The sequence below is a fragment of the Eleginops maclovinus genome, chromosome 7 (genome assembly GCF_036324505.1).
Source record: "Eleginops maclovinus isolate JMC-PN-2008 ecotype Puerto Natales chromosome 7, JC_Emac_rtc_rv5, whole genome shotgun sequence".
Classification (NCBI taxonomy): domain Eukaryota; kingdom Metazoa; phylum Chordata; class Actinopteri; order Perciformes; family Eleginopidae; genus Eleginops; species Eleginops maclovinus.
Window position 1 is genome coordinate 9,838,311 of NC_086355.1, and position 17,284 is coordinate 9,855,594.

A 17,284-nucleotide genomic window follows, 5' to 3' on the forward strand; every position below is an offset into this window, starting at 1 on the left:
ACAGGGTCTTTTTCTGCATGAAAACTGATCAAATAAGGCCTCCAGAGAGTTTTTTTCGTTCATCAACCAGTATAGAGCTTGCCCGGAGCAACCGGGAGCAATGCTAATAGCCCAAATGGCTTACAGTGCATTCGATCGGGGCAGTGCGCAGAACGCTTCCAAAACGGCATTTTAACCACTAACATTGCTCGAAATAGCACCAAACCTCTGCAGTAGCATGACTAGGGTCCCTACACATAAAACGGAACACCAACAACGTAGTTTGCAAACCCTAGGTTTATTAAAAAGAACTGTTTACAAGACTCACCAACTGCCCCCCATACCAGCTCCTCTCCTAGGAAAGTCTGCAGAAGTCGATTATCGAATGCAATGCAAAAGGACGGAGCCCAATGAAGATTTGTTCCAGAAAAACACATATACTTCTTTGTTTGTTTATACTTCATTTGAAAAATGTTTTGCCTGTAACTTACATGCAACTCCTTTCATTTCTGTGTCAACACTCATTAGATATGAATTTCCATGGAATTATTCCAAAACAATTCTCCTTGAAATGAACTCCGGTGCATTCGATAGTCGACTTGTGCGGACTTTAAGGAGCTGGTATGGGGCGCAGTTGGTGAGTTTTGTAAAACAGTTCTTTTTAATAAACTTTGGGCTTGCAAACTACGTTGTTGGTACTCTGTTTTATGTGTAGGGATCCTAGTCATGCTACTGCAGAGGTTTGGTGCTATTTCGAGCAATGTTAGTGGTTAAAAAAGGCCGTTTTGGAAGCGTTCTGTGCACTGCCCCGATTGAATGCACTGTAAGCCATTTGGGCTATTAGCGCTGCTCCCGGTTGTTCCGGGCAAGCTCTATACTGGTTGATGAACGAAAAAAAACTCTCTTGAGGGCTTATTTGATCAGTTTTCATGCAGAAAAAGACCCTGGGGTCAATTTTCGCCGGACTATCCCTTTAACATTTTGGTCTTAGGCTGTAGGATACGGAACTGTTATCTGTAATCAGACTACACTCAAGTATACAACAGAAGACAGGTTATCATTGACATTCCTTTACATTTCCTCAATTGGCATGTTATTTTTGGCATTTTGCTGTCACTTTTTTGTTTTACACTTTTTCCATCAGATGAAGATTTCAATATTCGCGAAGGACCTCTAATTGCCAATCAATAGCCAAAACACTGATCTATAAACACTTGTATTTGTCAACAGGACATTAAATGATAGGGAAGATATATGAAGTTCATTCCTTAATCAACACCATGAGCAGTAGAAAAAACACTGAAACCCAATCTACATCCTACTTTGTATCTGATGAACTGTAGTTCAAATTGTTATGTAAATATGTGCAGCTCAATACCAATAATTGAATACACAGTTTGTGTTTGCAGATTAATTCTATGTTTTGCATTCCCCTTGTACAATATTTCTTCTCAGTTTCCCTCCTTTTAACCTATAGAGACATAGTCAATACTGAATGCATAGTGTGAAATCAGAAATGTGGAGTTGTATGATTTGCTTGTGAACAGCCTGTTGAAGTGAAAACACTCAATTCATATTTTAGATACAGAAGAAGAAACAACCTTTAAAATGCCACTAGAGCTCTATCCTATTTGTCTGTACAACTTATTTAAATATGTTTGCACAAGGCATGCTTCTACTTGATGTAGGCTTATTCATTAATTAATATTTTAGTAATGAGGGACACTTAGGCATATTTTCCACCTCATGTTTGCGTGTATTGTGCCTCTGATTTGAATATAAACTCCCACATCAAGCTATATGAACGCATAAATCCAATGTTTCAGTGTTGAATGCTAATTGAAGCTGTCTTATTTCTGTCAGATTCATGCTAGTGCATCGTGAGGACAGACATGCCTTTTCTAGCCTTCAGATTTCTTTCCTTAAGTGTGAGCGCCATCTAGTGGCGATGAGTTGTGAATGCAAATAAACCAAATAACAGATCAGAGACCAAACTACAGGCAGCATCTGAAAATGCCACTGAGTCTAAAAAATGACACATTAAAAAAGTTCTAATGATTGCTATGTTTCATAAGAGGATGGCATACATTACATTTTCATTATCGAGCACAGTGATATAAATTGCGTAAGTATTTTCCCACTTCCTCACTTCATGAGTTAAATCTGAAAAACGACACACAGTTTAATTCTCCGGGGAATAGCACACTGATGTTGATCGATATAAAGGGTGTCACTACATTGAGAAAAAGACAACAATTACCAGTCCAGAATAAAATGGGTAAACTATGTTTTTCAGGAGGAATTTCAACAATAACTCACGTGTGTATCTTCTACTGAAAATGTCGATGTTCTGCTTTTCTCCGTTTAGCATTAAATAAACTGATTGAGTAAATTTCACTGTGGAGGAGACGTGCTTAACGAGGGACTAATGGTGATCACAAAGTAACGAATAGTCAAATAAATGAAGCACTCTACAATATAGATATTACTTTTATTCACAAAGACTACTTACAGTATATGTAGATCATTAGAAATGAATGTATTATATGCTAGCTGCACACAATTCAGACTATTTTTACATATTTAGCACTGAATATTAAAGAATATAGCTTTAATATGTAAAACAAAGACTCCAAATGAAACTATACATATTAAAAACGTTGCTTTATTTAAACGGCTGTAATGTTTGTCATTTCAGATATAAGGCAGTTGTAGAATAACCAATTTAGTGCACTACTTTAGAATATAGGCTTAATATAACTTTTTTTCAAATGTACTACTCATGGTCAGGAATAAATGCCTAATATGTTAGATATAAGCTTTGGGTACTAATTCAGCAGCAGTTAATAAAGTGGTTAATATTTTAGCAAACACATTATCTGCTAGCCTATGCAAGTATCCTGCTCAACGATTCATTTACTTTTGTGGTATTTAAGCAAAACTTTGTGAAGCTACTCCATTGTTAAGTTTGTTAACCGTGGCATTACTTTTTAAGGCGCCCTTTGCCTTAATGTCTTCTAGCGTAAAGCTACGATAAGCTTCCTCAATTCAGCCTTTAGATTAGTGCATCATCCGGTTACGTTGCTTTGAATTTCTATTTAATCTATAAATGTTGACTATTTCACACACGTTTTCTCTGCAGTGGATAAAGTGGCTGTAGTCTTCATATGTCTATCCGAAGTTTAGGCTTCAGTTTTATTCAGAGACTTTACTTATTCTTTACTTCAAATGCGGAATTAAATGAACCGGCCTGCACTCAACTTTTCTCTGGTAAAATCATATTACTTAATAACAGCATATTTTATTTTTGTTTGAAATAATTCCGTTTCGATAGTGCCTTTTGCTTGTCAGGTTTATCCAATCCACAACAGAACAAGTGATCCTTTTTCGAGATTTTAAATGTCGAAAACGTGGAAATATAGCCAATAAATTGGCGAGGTACAGTTGAACATTTTTTCACACATCTGTAATCCTGCTCTATAAAATCCTCTAGAGCCATATTACTTTTGAATTAAGCTTTACGGGGTTTCAAATGTTCCCTCAGCCCCAAATAGACATAATTAGAAAATAATTACAAAACCAATTTATATTTTTTTCCGAGGTAAACAGGGAGTCTGCTTGTTGTAACCTCGACGTCTTGTCAGATATATTACAGAATTAAACTAAAACTCACTTGTTCTTCCACCGAGTCCAAACACTGAGATTTCAACAGTTAAAGATTCAAGGCAGCATTTCTCAGCCAAGAGAACTTGAACGAGGGAAGCTGCAAGTTTATTACCAAGGACAATAGACGGCGGATATGTTCCTTCAAAGAGTCTGCAAAACAACCAGACTGAGGCTCCTCAATTTGGCTCCTGACACCCTAAACATGAAGGACGAAGAGCAGTAAATGACAGTAAAACGGAACACTAAACTTCTAATTTTGGGATTGTGTGAGTAAGGCTAATGGCACAACGTCACGTACAGCATTTTCAGACTGAATGCCCAAAATAGAAAATGTTCCCTTATTATATTTACTGAGGGGAAATTGGACGCATAGCTGCTCAGCAAAGTTTTGTTAAAACATCACGTTTTGAAAAGTATTAGAATTCAAATTTGATATTCTGAATTTCTATCTCTTCTGTTGGGTTTTTTCATAAGTTTCTTATGCGTTGAACACAGAGTTGTTTATTCTATTCATGCTACTCATTGGCTACACGCAATTCAGACTCTTTGTACATATTGGTTTAGCCCTGAATAAAGAAAAACACGCTGTATAAACTTTTGAATGCTTAACCACTCCATCGGTGGTCGAAACTGCTGATGTTTAATTGTCGAATTAAGCAACTGACTAACAATAAGAGCAGAAGCAGCATCGAGGGTGGACGCCATATGAGTTTATACTGCCACCTATTGGATTACAGCCGTAAATTCACAAGATAGTGATAGTGAGAAACTTGACATTTTAACCATAAACATTTAGGCCTATCTTTTCAACATCGGTGTCTTAGGGCTGATTGGCTCAAAAACATCTAAAATAAAAAGTATATATATAAATAAATAATAGTTTAATCAAGCACAAAAACAGTCATACATACATACACACACACATGAATAAGTACGCACGGACACACTGTAACACGCAAACTTCACACATATTTCACTTCTTACTAATCCAAGACATTTCAGGGGGGCATTGCACTGCAGAAAACAAATCGTACCATAAACAATAGCTCGAGTATAGCAGATGCCATACTGGAAATAGTATAAAAATACGCTATTATAGCGATGATTATGAAACGCACAACTATAGAGTTCCTATGTTTACCAAAGATTGTCCGCAATGGGACAATATTTAAGAGTCCACTATGGACTGCTGCTAAAATGCACTTGGATCACTATTTAAGGAGTATTTTAATATTTATATCATTTAAATGTGACTGTTTTGATGTAGAGATAGTGTATTTTTATATTAAAGATAGCAATAAATATTGTTAAATGTTGTAAGCTGCCAACATTTGACGAGATGTCGAGAGGCTTTTTCACAGATATGTATGTACCGTAGAGAGAAAAATGTTTTCACTGGACTATCAACTTCACTGCGAAGATAACTGCATTTATATATATATTTTTAAACTGTTCATTTAGAAACATGTAGATGGTAAACGCTGAAAAAAAGTGTTGTATACTAATTCTATCTCTCTAAAAGACGACGTGAATTATTGAGATGCAGATATTTATCAATGCATTTCCCATACATCTCACTATACCAGACCAACACGTATGAAAGCTATACATTGTTTACAAGAGAGTGACCTCAAGAAAAAAAAAACACATCCCAACAATGTATCCATCATAGGACTGATGTAACATAACACAATACAATGGCCCTCTGTGTGAGGCTTACTGTTACATTGTTGAGGTTGCATCGGGAAAAGGTATTTTTATGACTTGTTTCTTTACTGCACTGTGTTTTGTAAAAGCAAGAAAACACTGGCTTTACATTTCAAAATCCGTCTGTAGAATTATATTATTTGTGCTCTGGAATTATTCCTTTTTCATGAAGCTTTGAATATGGGCGATGTTTTGCGGTCTCCTGTGGTGCATTTAAGGCCCTGGATTTACCCTTGTTCTATATGGGTGCACCCCCACAGTCCCCTTGTTATTCTTCATGCAAAGCAAAATGATACCAGGAGAGATTCCACGCATTTGTTTTTGAAATAAGAGCCTCTGACATTGAAGTTGACATAAGTCAAATATTCTTATGTAATTCTAGACTAAACAGATGGTTGGATTTGAACTTCATCCCCCACCCACTCAATACCATAATATTTCCTCATGGAGTATTTTTGCTTTGCAGTATTGGGAGCAAGGGTGGGGCGGAACAACATCTTTTGCATATCACGTGATGCAGTATTAACAAATCACCAATTACCTACCCTTTATTCTTCAGGAGTTGCTAAAAGGAGTTCAAGAAGCGTTTGAGTAAGGCTCTATGGAGATGTGTGAGCGGAATCCTTTAAATCCTGGCTATGTTGGTTCTTTGCTGAATTTTACTCCTCCTGAGTCGCTGTATTTCTCCAACTTGCGGGGTAATGGAGCCCACATACCCGGGCTGCAGATCCCTTACAATAGGAGAGAGGTGTGCACGCTCCCGTGGACTTCCTCAAGTTCGTGCACGTCTGGACCAGCAGCACCGCCACCGAGCCGCGCCTTTGGAGGCTACTGTCCGTCGTTTCTGTCTAACTCGTTGTCTATAAATACGAGCTCGTCCAGCGGCCACGTAAAGGCGCATCTGGAGGAGACTGCTCGGGGCTTTCAGGTCACAAACCACAAGAGAGAGGAGTCTGGGAGGCGAGAGGAGGCTTATGTAGGGGATCATGTTGGTAGTGACCGCGGGTACTCAGAGCTGGACAGCCGGTCTCACGGTTCTGCGGCCCAGCTTGATCAGGATTCAGCAGGTCCACTCAATGTGAACAGCACCAAACAGCAGCAGGATCCCATTCAACCATCATCCAGTCACACATGCTCCAGGACGTCTTTTGCAGAAGGTAAAGTAGCCCGTTTATAAATATATTGTTAATAAAATACAAGAACAGTGGTTGTTCTTCTGCCATATAGGTACGTCAAAATATACGTAACGATTTCCATTAGGGAATATTAGTTGGTGAAATCATTATTTCAAATGACTACTTTATTGTCTGTGTATCTCCTGTGGTGTGATTATTATTGTATCAATCCCATAATATCCAGTGCTGGCGTTGATGGTAATATTATCCATATTTGCCTGTATGTTCAGTATGCGAGCCCACTAATGTTATATTATTAAACAGTATGAGATTTTCTGTGCAACACTGCAGGCAGTGCCAATGGGAGCTGTCATTCCTCGCCAGTCTGTATCGCTGTTCCTGACGTTGGTGTTAATTTAAAGTATAAAACTTGTTTCTACCTCTGCTCCATCAGGTGCCCCATGGTGCTCGTCACAAGTGAAAACCAGAAAGAAGAGAAAGCCATACACCAAACTGCAGCTGGCTGAACTTGAGAATGAATTTATGATGAATGAATTCATCAACAGGCAGAAACGGAAGGAGTTGTCAGAAAGACTGGACCTCAGCGACCAACAAGTGAAAATATGGTTTCAGAACAGAAGGATGAAGAAGAAAAGATTGATAATGCGCGAACATGCTTTCTCCGCATACTGATGACTTTTGGACTAGATCATGACCAGCAGCGCACAGAATATGTTGTACTATAATGCAGGAAAACACAAGCACACACACACCCTTCGGTTTGTGGCATGGACTTGTGTTTATAGATGTATAAAATGATTATATTCCTGCCACGTAAGAGGCTGCAGCTTTATCCAATTAAAATTCAATAATATTAATATAACTGGAAATACATTGCAGATTCAAAGATTATCCGTTTTACTTAGTGTTCATTTCAAATATAGAGATTATACAAATGCGCATAAGTCCTGTTGGCCTGTAGACGCAGATAATAAAACAGTTTAACACCTAATTGTTTGTAATTTAAAAGTTAAAAGTGTTACCTATTTAAACAGGAATATGTTTGTATATTTGTTTGTGTGTTTTGTTTGATGGTTTGCGCATGGTGTAGGCCCAATGTGGAAGCAGACAGTCAAGTTCATGTTTACGGACGGATTAAATATTAAACATTAAGAATTGCGAAATATGTGATTATTGCATATATATTTCCTTATTGCTGTTAGTGAATGACATGCCTGTTTTTTCCTCAATTTGTTGTAAATCTAAATAAATAAGCAAAGTATGTGGAGGACAAACATTTTTCAGTATTTAGTGACAGTATGTGTTTACTTCAGAAGCCTGAGAAATAAATGTTTGTGGATACGATCGTTTTTATGCTTTTACTTTTTAAATAATATTATAACAGTTTCTGAGAGTGATTTCTGTTCGTGTCAGACTTTTTTTTATCACCATCCAAGGGATATTATACTGTACAATAGACCTGAATCAGTAGGCTATTGTACAGTATAACCCGTTTTTTTTAGTTTTTTTTTAAATACATAAGCAATGAATGAATATTTCTTTAAATATGATATACAATTCCGGATTGAACAAATTTAAAACTATCTCAGAAGGATGTTTTTGAAGGAATACGCATTGCACCAGCCATGTTTTACGCACGGATACGTGATAAGTTTTGTAAAATGGACGCCTCCTGCAGATGAATACATTGTAAATAAAGATAATTTTGAAACTACCTAGAGACAAGCGGTTGTGCATCATGTGAATCATTTCCCTTTTTAGGTGGTATTATTAATTGCGATTGTAACCTGGGCTTCATCTTTATATTCTGAATCCCTGTTCTGCACCTCTCCCACCCAATTTGAATGGTTTTAAAGAGAGCTCGATAGGATTTACTTTGGAAACCTCTGTGTTTTTTCGCTACCTGATGTGATGAAGAGGTTAGCCTATGCATGTTTTTATACACTCTTTTTATGAATCGACCATGTATTCATGGAGGAAGTATTTGTTGCCTTTATACACAGATATGTTTATATCTTTCCAGGAAGCAATACCCCACTTACTTTAAATCAAACGTTCCACTGCATTCAGTAGTAAATGTGTCTATATCAAGCAGCTTCAAAGGTTGTACTGTATTATATAAAATGTTCACAGCCAGCAGAACAAAGCCATCCACTGCTTGAATTCATCACCAATATATATATATATATATATATATATATATATATATATATATATATATATATATATATATATATATATATATATATATATATATATATATATATATATATATATATATATATATCCAATTGCAAATACTTGATAATAGCACATTAACAGTGTTGCATCATTCTAGATTCTAACTTATATTTCAGTTTACTTCATTATAAGGCATATTAGACAAACGTGCGCGCGCGCACACACACACACACACACACACACACACACACACACACACACACACACACACACACACACACACACACACACACACACACACACACACACACAGGCAAACTCTCCACATGTCACTAGGAGTTTACATTGGCCTGGACCAAATGGAAACTTTTTCTGGTGTACTTCAGGTGTGCGTGTGTGTGCGCGCGCGTCTGTCCGTCCGTCAGTCCGTCCATCTGGGTCAGTGTTTATATTTACCAATACCTTTGTTGCTTTTCTTTCGAATAGTTTAAGAATTGAGGACTCTGAAGCCACCAGGTCACAGCTGGTCAGGCTGTTTATTAAAGGAAAGGCTTAAACTGACCCTGTGAAAGCACTGCTAACCACCATTACCAAGGTGTGTGTACGTGAAACGTGACATGAGTGAATCTATTAATGGGCCCTCCCATTACATCATTGTCACGTCATCATCACCGCATCACTGCAACACGAACAAACTACTGCAGTCATAATAAAGGTTCACGAGAGGCTGAGCATTTAATTTGCTAATGAAATGCGAAGAGATGGTTATTCAATCAACGACTGCTAAATATCTCTTTACCACCATTTTTTATCATTTATTTTTGTGGAATTGTTTTGGCTAACACATTTCTGTTTGCGCAATCTTAATATTATTTAACTATGATACGTTGCACTGAATCTGTACTCTGTTCGTATGGTGCAATTTTGTTGTCCCAACTGCATGGAGGTTTGTGTATTTTGTTCAGTTTGAAATCGTTCCAACCCACTGTTAGTGTCTATTGCTCAGTTTAGTTTAGAAAGGCTGTGCTGAGTTTTCTATGCATTCAAAATGCAACGTTTCTCTTCAGTAGGCTATTTGTTGTATTGCTTTACTGCCAAATGCAGCCAGACAGCATCATACAGCGCCTAACGATAGTAATGGAGGCGCCCAAACAAAGTTAAGGTCAAGTTAGTAGCCTAAGTTATTTAGCTGTTTGGTCCGTGCTTTTTCTCACAATACTGGGCAAAACACCTCTTTTTGAGTAGGTGCACATGTTTTGTTTTGTGCGTTAATTCAGTGCTTACATAGCGATGTTATCATTTTTATTTCTTTGGTCGTTTTTCTTACAATTTATCTTCTTACTGTGTTTATGTAAGCACAATTTACACCATGGCAACTTCCTCGTATGTGCTAACCTATTTGGCAATAAACCGATTCTGAAATAATCTCGAGTAAATAATGACATTAAGAAGCCTTTTTTCTTGTAAAAAATTGTTTTGCTTGTTTGAATAAAATTGACTTTTAGTTTGATGGTGTTACCTGAATACAGTTCATTGTCAAGGAATGCTTTATTCTTTCAAGGTTTAGGATTTTCACTGCTTTAAGAAAAATGAAGTGAACAGATTAATAGTTAGTTGTTGCTGTTACGCACAACAAAACGGGCCAAGAAGTTCTACCATTTAAGTTGCAGTGATGTATGCACTCTTCTAACTTTTATTTGTAGCAAATGTGTCATTTAAAATGTGATTTTTAAGAGATCTGTGAATAATCTGCTCATTCTGCTAAACACGTTTGTGATTGTAAGAGTTATGCTAAGAATTCTTATACATTTCATAATATTTCAAAACAACAGTGCAAAAAGGATCGAGGAGAGATTACGATACAAAATAATTATTGTAATAATTATAAATACTCTTTTGAAAAAGGTTTTAGCACAAAAGGAGATGGAAAAAACACAACCTAAAATAAACAGTCACATCAGTGATAATCAACAGGTCGCATAAACTTTGGGTGTTAAAAAAGTGAACACCATAATAATAATAATAATAATAATAATAATAATAAGTTAATAAGTTAACATTTAAATAATAATGTATTAAACAGCACATTATTTTTAAAAGAAATCACTCCAATACTGTATGTTGCTGCGATGACATTGTTGTTGTTTTTTTTTGTAGTGTTTATGCTGTGCGTTGGATCATTTGAGAAATGTCCAATTTCCCCTTTATTTTAAGACTTGAATGTTAACTTTATTTTGCGTGTTGTAAACTGTCTGAGGGGGTTTCACGTGAAGTGCGATAAAGGTTGGGAAGGCGACCACAGAGCCGATTTTACCCCCAATAACAATAAACCCAGCCGTCTTTAAGCTACTTTCACATTTCGTGTGACCTTCAGGCTTTAAGCATTGAAGAATCTGCTTGTCCTCTGAATACAATGCCGCCATTCAGATTTTAGCTGCAGTTCCACATTTAGGTCGAACATTTCGATTATTATGTTGTGCTCAATGTCAAGCATCAGGCCTGCAAACACTGAAGTGGATGGATTTCTTTAAACGTTTTTTCTGTCTTTTGAATGATTGAATAACGTTTGAAAAATAAAGATCATACTCACAAAGGTAACCCACAACTATTTATGCAGCTTGGTAGATATGTGTATCCTTTCACCAGTGTTTTAACTCCGTTTTCTCCGCCGAGAAGAGGGGCATAAACTCGGCATGGCTGCCTTCGTGTAATCAAATCTGGGTGCAGAGACTTGTCTCTGAATGCTCACCTAGACCACAGACGGTCAAAGGCAGTTGTTTTGGACTTGGCCATGCTGAATGTGCTTAGTGATTCATGCTTACGGTTGACTTATAGCTTATGTTTTTGTGGCATCCACATTCAAAGACCCTGCATTTTCAAAAGCATCGAGCTGTTTTATTTGGCTGTTTTTCACGAGCGTTAATCTGCATTTATTATTGATGTGAAACAAATGAACGAGCAAGCAAAAATGTTTTACATTTATATTTACACACGCATAGTTCAGAGTTTAGGCACACATGGTCTCAGCATGCTGTGGTAGGCTGTAATTTATACTAGAATTTGTCATAGTACTACAACACGTTGCAATAATCATTTTGTGGTCTTGTTGTTTCTTTTGTGGCGCCTGATTCTTTTCGCACCCTGCTGCAGGCCCAGAGATTTGTATATTAACGTATTTGTGTGTTGCATGTTGTGTATTTAAGTCTTCAAACCGTCATGGTGCGCAGTGATTATAGGAACCCTGCAATGTATTTGCATAAAAAAGACTTAATGAGTCGCTTGTGAATCGCACACTGATTTTGAATGGAGGGGGGGGGGGGTCAATTTCAATGTTTCCAACCTAACTGTTGCAACAAACAGCGGCGCCTACACCAAATTGCTCAAATCTATTGCCGATTGAACGCATGAGACTGTCATTAAAGAATGACGACGATGCTGTAAAGCTTTCAATTAAATATTCCAGTGGTGGTTCACACATTTCTTTTTCCGTGAGCTATAGGGCAAGAAGGCTGGAGAGGAGTTTCCTCTGCAGCCAGGGAGCCAATGGAGGCTCTCGCATGCGCTCACATGAGTTTCTACGGACAGTTTTTAATGACTGATATTGATATATGGTAATTTCTTGGCCGGATCACATGACACAATTACCTCAAGAATCGATCAAGATGTATTGCTGGTCTGCCTGCGTTTCCGATTTCTTCTCCCTGGCGGGGTCTTACCAGGCGCCTGTGGTGCTATAGATGAACAAAGTTTAACACAGTCAAGCTGCCAATTCCTCTCCTCTGTTGCAAAGAGGAAAGGGGGGAAGAAGAGATATGACGGAATACGATGATCGCAGCTGTGCGTCAAATATGTATTTACCGAGCTGTACTTATTACGTTTCGACGCCTGATTTTACATCAGTCTCCTCCTTTTTACCGCAGACTACTTCGTGTCAGATCAATTTCCCGTATTCTTCCAACATAGCCCAAATCCAACCTGTCCGAGAAGTCGCCTTCAGGGATTATGGACTGGACCATCCTAGCAAATGGCACTACAGGGGAAATTACGCGTCTTACTACTCGACAGACGAGATAATGCACCGGGACTTGATCCAGTCCTCGGGCAGCAGGGCGGATGTGATTTTCAAAAACGACTCCTTGTACGGCCACCACGGGGGCACCAGCTCGCCGTGTAATTTCTTCAACAGTGTCGGCCGAAACGGGGTTCTCCCCCAGGTCTTCGACCAGTTTTTGGAAACTCCTAAATCGGACAAGCCCAACGCGGAGCTGCCCGGACAAAAGACAGACTCTGCTGCTGCTGAAGATGCTGCAAATAACAATCAGGATCTAACCAAACTGGAGCAGCACAAAGCTGAGCCAAGCGCGGACGAGGACTCATCCTCCAACTGCGGCGACAAGAACAACCAACAGAGTAAGTGTATTTCTCTTTGTCTGGGACATAAGGTGTACAAGTTAGACAATAGAGCGTCTGGACTGCAATGTGTCCTCCTCCGTGACTGTCCATGGTTATGTGCCTCTTTATAAGCATGCAAAAGGTTTTATATCCCTATAAGATTTAGTTTACGGTTGTAAAGGTATTTACAATGGGAAACCGTTAAGTTAACCATACTTTAAAGATTGCCTTGTGTCTTATAACCAGACTGTGTTGCTGGATGTGATTTGTATTGATAGGGAATCCAATAAAATCGTTGTATTAAAGTTTATTTCGTCCTGTTATAGGCAATGTCGTGCTGGTATAACACTTTCAGTGAACGCTATGCATAAACATCAGTGCAGTAAAAGTTATATTATAATGCAAAATGTTTCTCTCATTGTGTGCGTGTGTAACATTCAGGGCCTTTGTGCAGATAATTAAATACATTTATGTATCCGTCAACCTGTTAGCATTAGGCTGTTTTTTTTTAAATCCATGTTTTATTTTTTCTTGTGCAGGTTCATCAACCAAGTCCAGGAAGAAGAGGTGTCCTTACACCAAATACCAGATCCGAGAACTTGAACGAGAGTTTTTCTTCAACGTGTACATTAACAAAGAGAAGCGTCTCCAGCTGTCCAGGATGTTAAACCTGTCCGATCGGCAGGTGAAGATTTGGTTTCAGAACAGAAGAATGAAAGAGAAAAAGCTGAATCGCGACCGCCTACAGTATTTTACCGGGAATCCTTTATTCTGATAGTTGTACACACACACACACACACACACACACACACACACACACACACACACACACACACACACACACACACACACACACACACACACACACACACACACACACACACACACGGCAGTGGAGCTATACACACACGTCTTAAAGACTGGTCCTCCCTGCATATTTGAACCCTCATCATCCGATTTAAAACGTTTATTCTATATACATCTTGCATTTGGAAAACCATGAAGATGCCATTTTCTTACAAACAATTTCAGCATTTATTTATTTGTGTTTATATATTTTTCGTGTTGCTGGCTACAAAAAAAGTATTTATATCAAATATACGTAGGCTAATTTGTATAATGTTCATTTAAAAGACGCATGTAATGCACGTTGTGGTGTGAAATAAAGTAGACACGACAAATCTTGTATCATAGTCACGCAACTTGCCACATGAACTTAACCAACAAAAGTAACACAAAAGGGGATTTTAAAAAAAAGATGCATCAATGGGTACATTTGGCGCTTGTAGATAGTCCCGTTATTTCCTCTGCTTTCAACACTGGATTGTTTACTAAACCTTGAACCGTCTAGACAGTATAATAAACGCAGCTGTAAATGTCTAAATAGGGGGCTATTGGACTTTGGAGTCCCAACCCCCAGACCACAAGAGATATGATGCTCTTTCCTGTCTCAAAGTAATTTCACTCCATTCTACACATGTTTGGAGAATTCAAGAGTTTTCTGCGCATCCCGTGCATATTTAGCTCATGTTGACGCTTTTTGGCACTTGTAATGCTACAGCTGGGATACAATGAAGGATATTCTAACAAGGACCGCCATAGGAAAGGATAAGCAAATATTGTATCCACTCATTAGTTTTAGCAATAGGCGAATTTTGGCTTGGATGCCCACAAATTAACTACAAAAAGGGGATTAATCCCAATTTTTGTCTAAAATAGCGCGTTTCCGATCTTGAATTAATGCAGGCGAAACGTTTGTTAAACATGCAGTTTCCAGGGACCCCAGGCCGAGTAAATTGCTTTACCTCAGTAGTTTATAACTCTGTTATTTTTTGTAGTCAAGGGGAAAAAATAAAGAGACACATTCATCCCACACAAACAGTCGCTTTATTGATCATTCATGTGATTATTTTCACTTAAACTCTATGCAGCAACAATTACACCCCTTGTTTAACTGTTCTTTATGAAGAAAAAAAAAGTTTGGAGATGAATGTTTATTTTATTTGTGCCTATCACATCTACCTTTATTTCCCCAAAAGCTATTAAAAACTGAGAGTTCATTAACCGTTTAATTGGGTTGTCTTTATGTCCAACAGTGAAATGACATTACCAACTGTGTAGGGTGTTTCACTTCGCTGCTCGGTGTAACCACATGAGGGCAGACTTGCTGTTTAAGCTGCAGATGGAAATGCAGATTTCAGACAAATGTAACATCTACCGTGCATAAACAGTAATTCAGCGGGTGAGTAATCCGCAGGTTGTACTTACATTTTATTTTAATATCAACTGCATCAGGTGGTTATATTTGTATTGTCTTCAACATATTATATATACATTTTTAAGTCCAAAATCACAGAGGTCTACATTGTTTTTTTATAGATTGAACCGTTAAATATAACATAGTAGTTTCTCTTAACAAACTAAAAACACAGGTAATCTTAATACACATTATTTATTTCAATAAAGTTTACCTTCAGCAACTCCCTTGTCTTCAAGATGGAAACACATTTACAAGTCATGTTCAAGTGTTTTAAAAAGCCTAACAAAATCAACATATTATTTATCCTAGTTTTTGTCATCTGAACCTTAAAAATACAGATTTCCACGTTTAGCTGAAGGCCGAAAAACCACTCAAATCTCTACAGACTGGATAACATGCAATGTAGGGAATTATTGACGAGCTTTGAATTTGTTTGAATGTTGCAGCTGTGTAACTTTCATTATGTGATCGTTTGTATGCTTCTATATTTTTGCATTTACAATTTTAAGAGAAACAGTTTATCAAAAATGGACAGAAGTTTGGCTTTAATCTGCCACAATACCGCTTTCCCTTATTTGAGCACCCTCAGGCCCATGTTTTTTTTAATGGCTGTGCCCAATGTTTGTAAAATCAGCAAGTCTCCTTGTTTTTGCTTTAAAAACCACATTATTATTATTGTTACTATTGTTATTTGTATTATTATTAGCCTACTATATGACACGACGTCCCATTTTTCCACACTTTTACGGTACTTGTGTACATTGTGTGTGTATTAATTGTTGATTATACCTAAAAAATATACTCCCATATTGAAGTTTATTTTTATTTCAATGTGTCTCATAATATGCAAAATAGCTCAATATTATCTTTGATCAATTGTCATTGTCATATGAGTATTAAAACAAAAATGGTGTCTGTGTTGTCAGATGTCTCAGTGAAATGTTCTTTCTTCTTCCTGTAAAATAACCAACGCAGTATTACGAAGGAATGTATTTTTTTACACATATTAAATTTCGGGTTAACAAGCCTTTTTTGTTTGTGAATCCTGTGATTTTGAGATAAATTGCATATATGCTATTTTAAAACAGTACAGCCTTAAAGATGGATATAAATAGCCTTTCAAAAAAAGTTGTAGTATTAGAAACTTGTTAAGATAAGTTAAGAAGTACTCTTTTTTTGTTGCAGCAGCATAAAACAAAACAAGGTATTGCACATAATACCAAAGATATATTATGTCATGCGGTATTTACTGTGTTTTATGTATTTGTGCAGACCATAGGATAGTTGCAATTATTGTGGTCCGACTTCAGATTCTCGGTCGGTGAATAATTTTAGGTACAAAGTGGTTCTATTGCGTGCCTTGAAGACAAAAACAATGGACCCCTGAATAATCTCCAGACTGTGCACCGCCAGGTTTTTATTTTCAACTTTGGAAATACCTGTTAAAAAGCAAACAAAGACATTTAACTAAATATGTATGAAAAGTAAAGCATTGCAAATAAATGATAATGAAAAGAGTAATTTTAGCTTATTAATTCTAAGGGAATGCCATATCCATTGTACCTTAATTTCTGCTTATTTGCTGCAAGAAATGTTAATAGTCATTGTCATTAAATCGAATAGTTTGGTGCTGTTTTATCAGATAAATTCATCAGGAAAAGGAATTGTGTAAACAAACCCTGAAATAATGAAGGATTGACAGAGCAAACAGTGTGATTAACAATGCACATTCTTTATTTTGGTATCGATTGTTATTATTATTATAATTCAGACAGTAAAACATGTGTTTTTGAAACACAGTTAACCTGGACTGTGTTGTTGGTATGGTATGAATAAAGAAGGCATTTAATTCAGATTAAATGGTGATTCTATGCGGCATAGGAAGCATTTTACACGTACACATGTGCATTCATTTCCATTTGTCTCTAACACAGACACCTATATCCGTTATAGCATTTATCTC

General features: G+C 37.2%; 2 protein-coding genes across 2 annotated transcripts; both read left to right on the forward strand.

Annotated features, from left to right (window-relative positions):
* The first annotated feature begins 5,953 nt into the window (after positions 1 to 5,953).
* On the forward strand, positions 5,954 to 7,216 carry hoxd12a (homeobox D12a). Its single transcript, XM_063888335.1, has 2 exons — positions 5,954 to 6,509; positions 6,922 to 7,216. The coding sequence occupies exons 1-2, from the start codon at positions 5,954 to 5,956 to the stop codon at positions 7,158 to 7,160; spliced, it is 795 nt and encodes a 264-aa protein (XP_063744405.1). The 3' UTR covers positions 7,161 to 7,216.
* A 5,250-nt stretch (positions 7,217 to 12,466) lies between these two features.
* Positions 12,467 to 14,000, forward strand: hoxd11a (homeobox D11a). Its single transcript, XM_063888207.1, has 2 exons — positions 12,467 to 13,079; positions 13,601 to 14,000. The coding sequence occupies exons 1-2, from the start codon at positions 12,482 to 12,484 to the stop codon at positions 13,834 to 13,836; spliced, it is 834 nt and encodes a 277-aa protein (XP_063744277.1). The 5' UTR covers positions 12,467 to 12,481; the 3' UTR covers positions 13,837 to 14,000.
* The last annotated feature ends 3,284 nt before the right edge of the window (positions 14,001 to 17,284 follow it).

Bases quoted from the DNA above. Each gene is read 5' to 3' on its own strand.
- hoxd12a (XM_063888335.1), top strand. From the start codon at position 5,954: ATGGAGATGTGTGAGCGGAATCCTTTAAATCCTGGCTATGTTGGTTCT. The intron at 6,510-6,921 runs GTAAAGTAGCCC...CTGCTCCATCAG, and splicing joins CAGGACGTCTTTTGCAGAAG to GTGCCCCATGGTGCTCGTCA.
- hoxd11a (XM_063888207.1), top strand. From the start codon at position 12,482: ATGACGGAATACGATGATCGCAGCTGTGCGTCAAATATGTATTTACCG. The intron at 13,080-13,600 runs GTAAGTGTATTT...TTTCTTGTGCAG, and splicing joins CGACAAGAACAACCAACAGA to GTTCATCAACCAAGTCCAGG.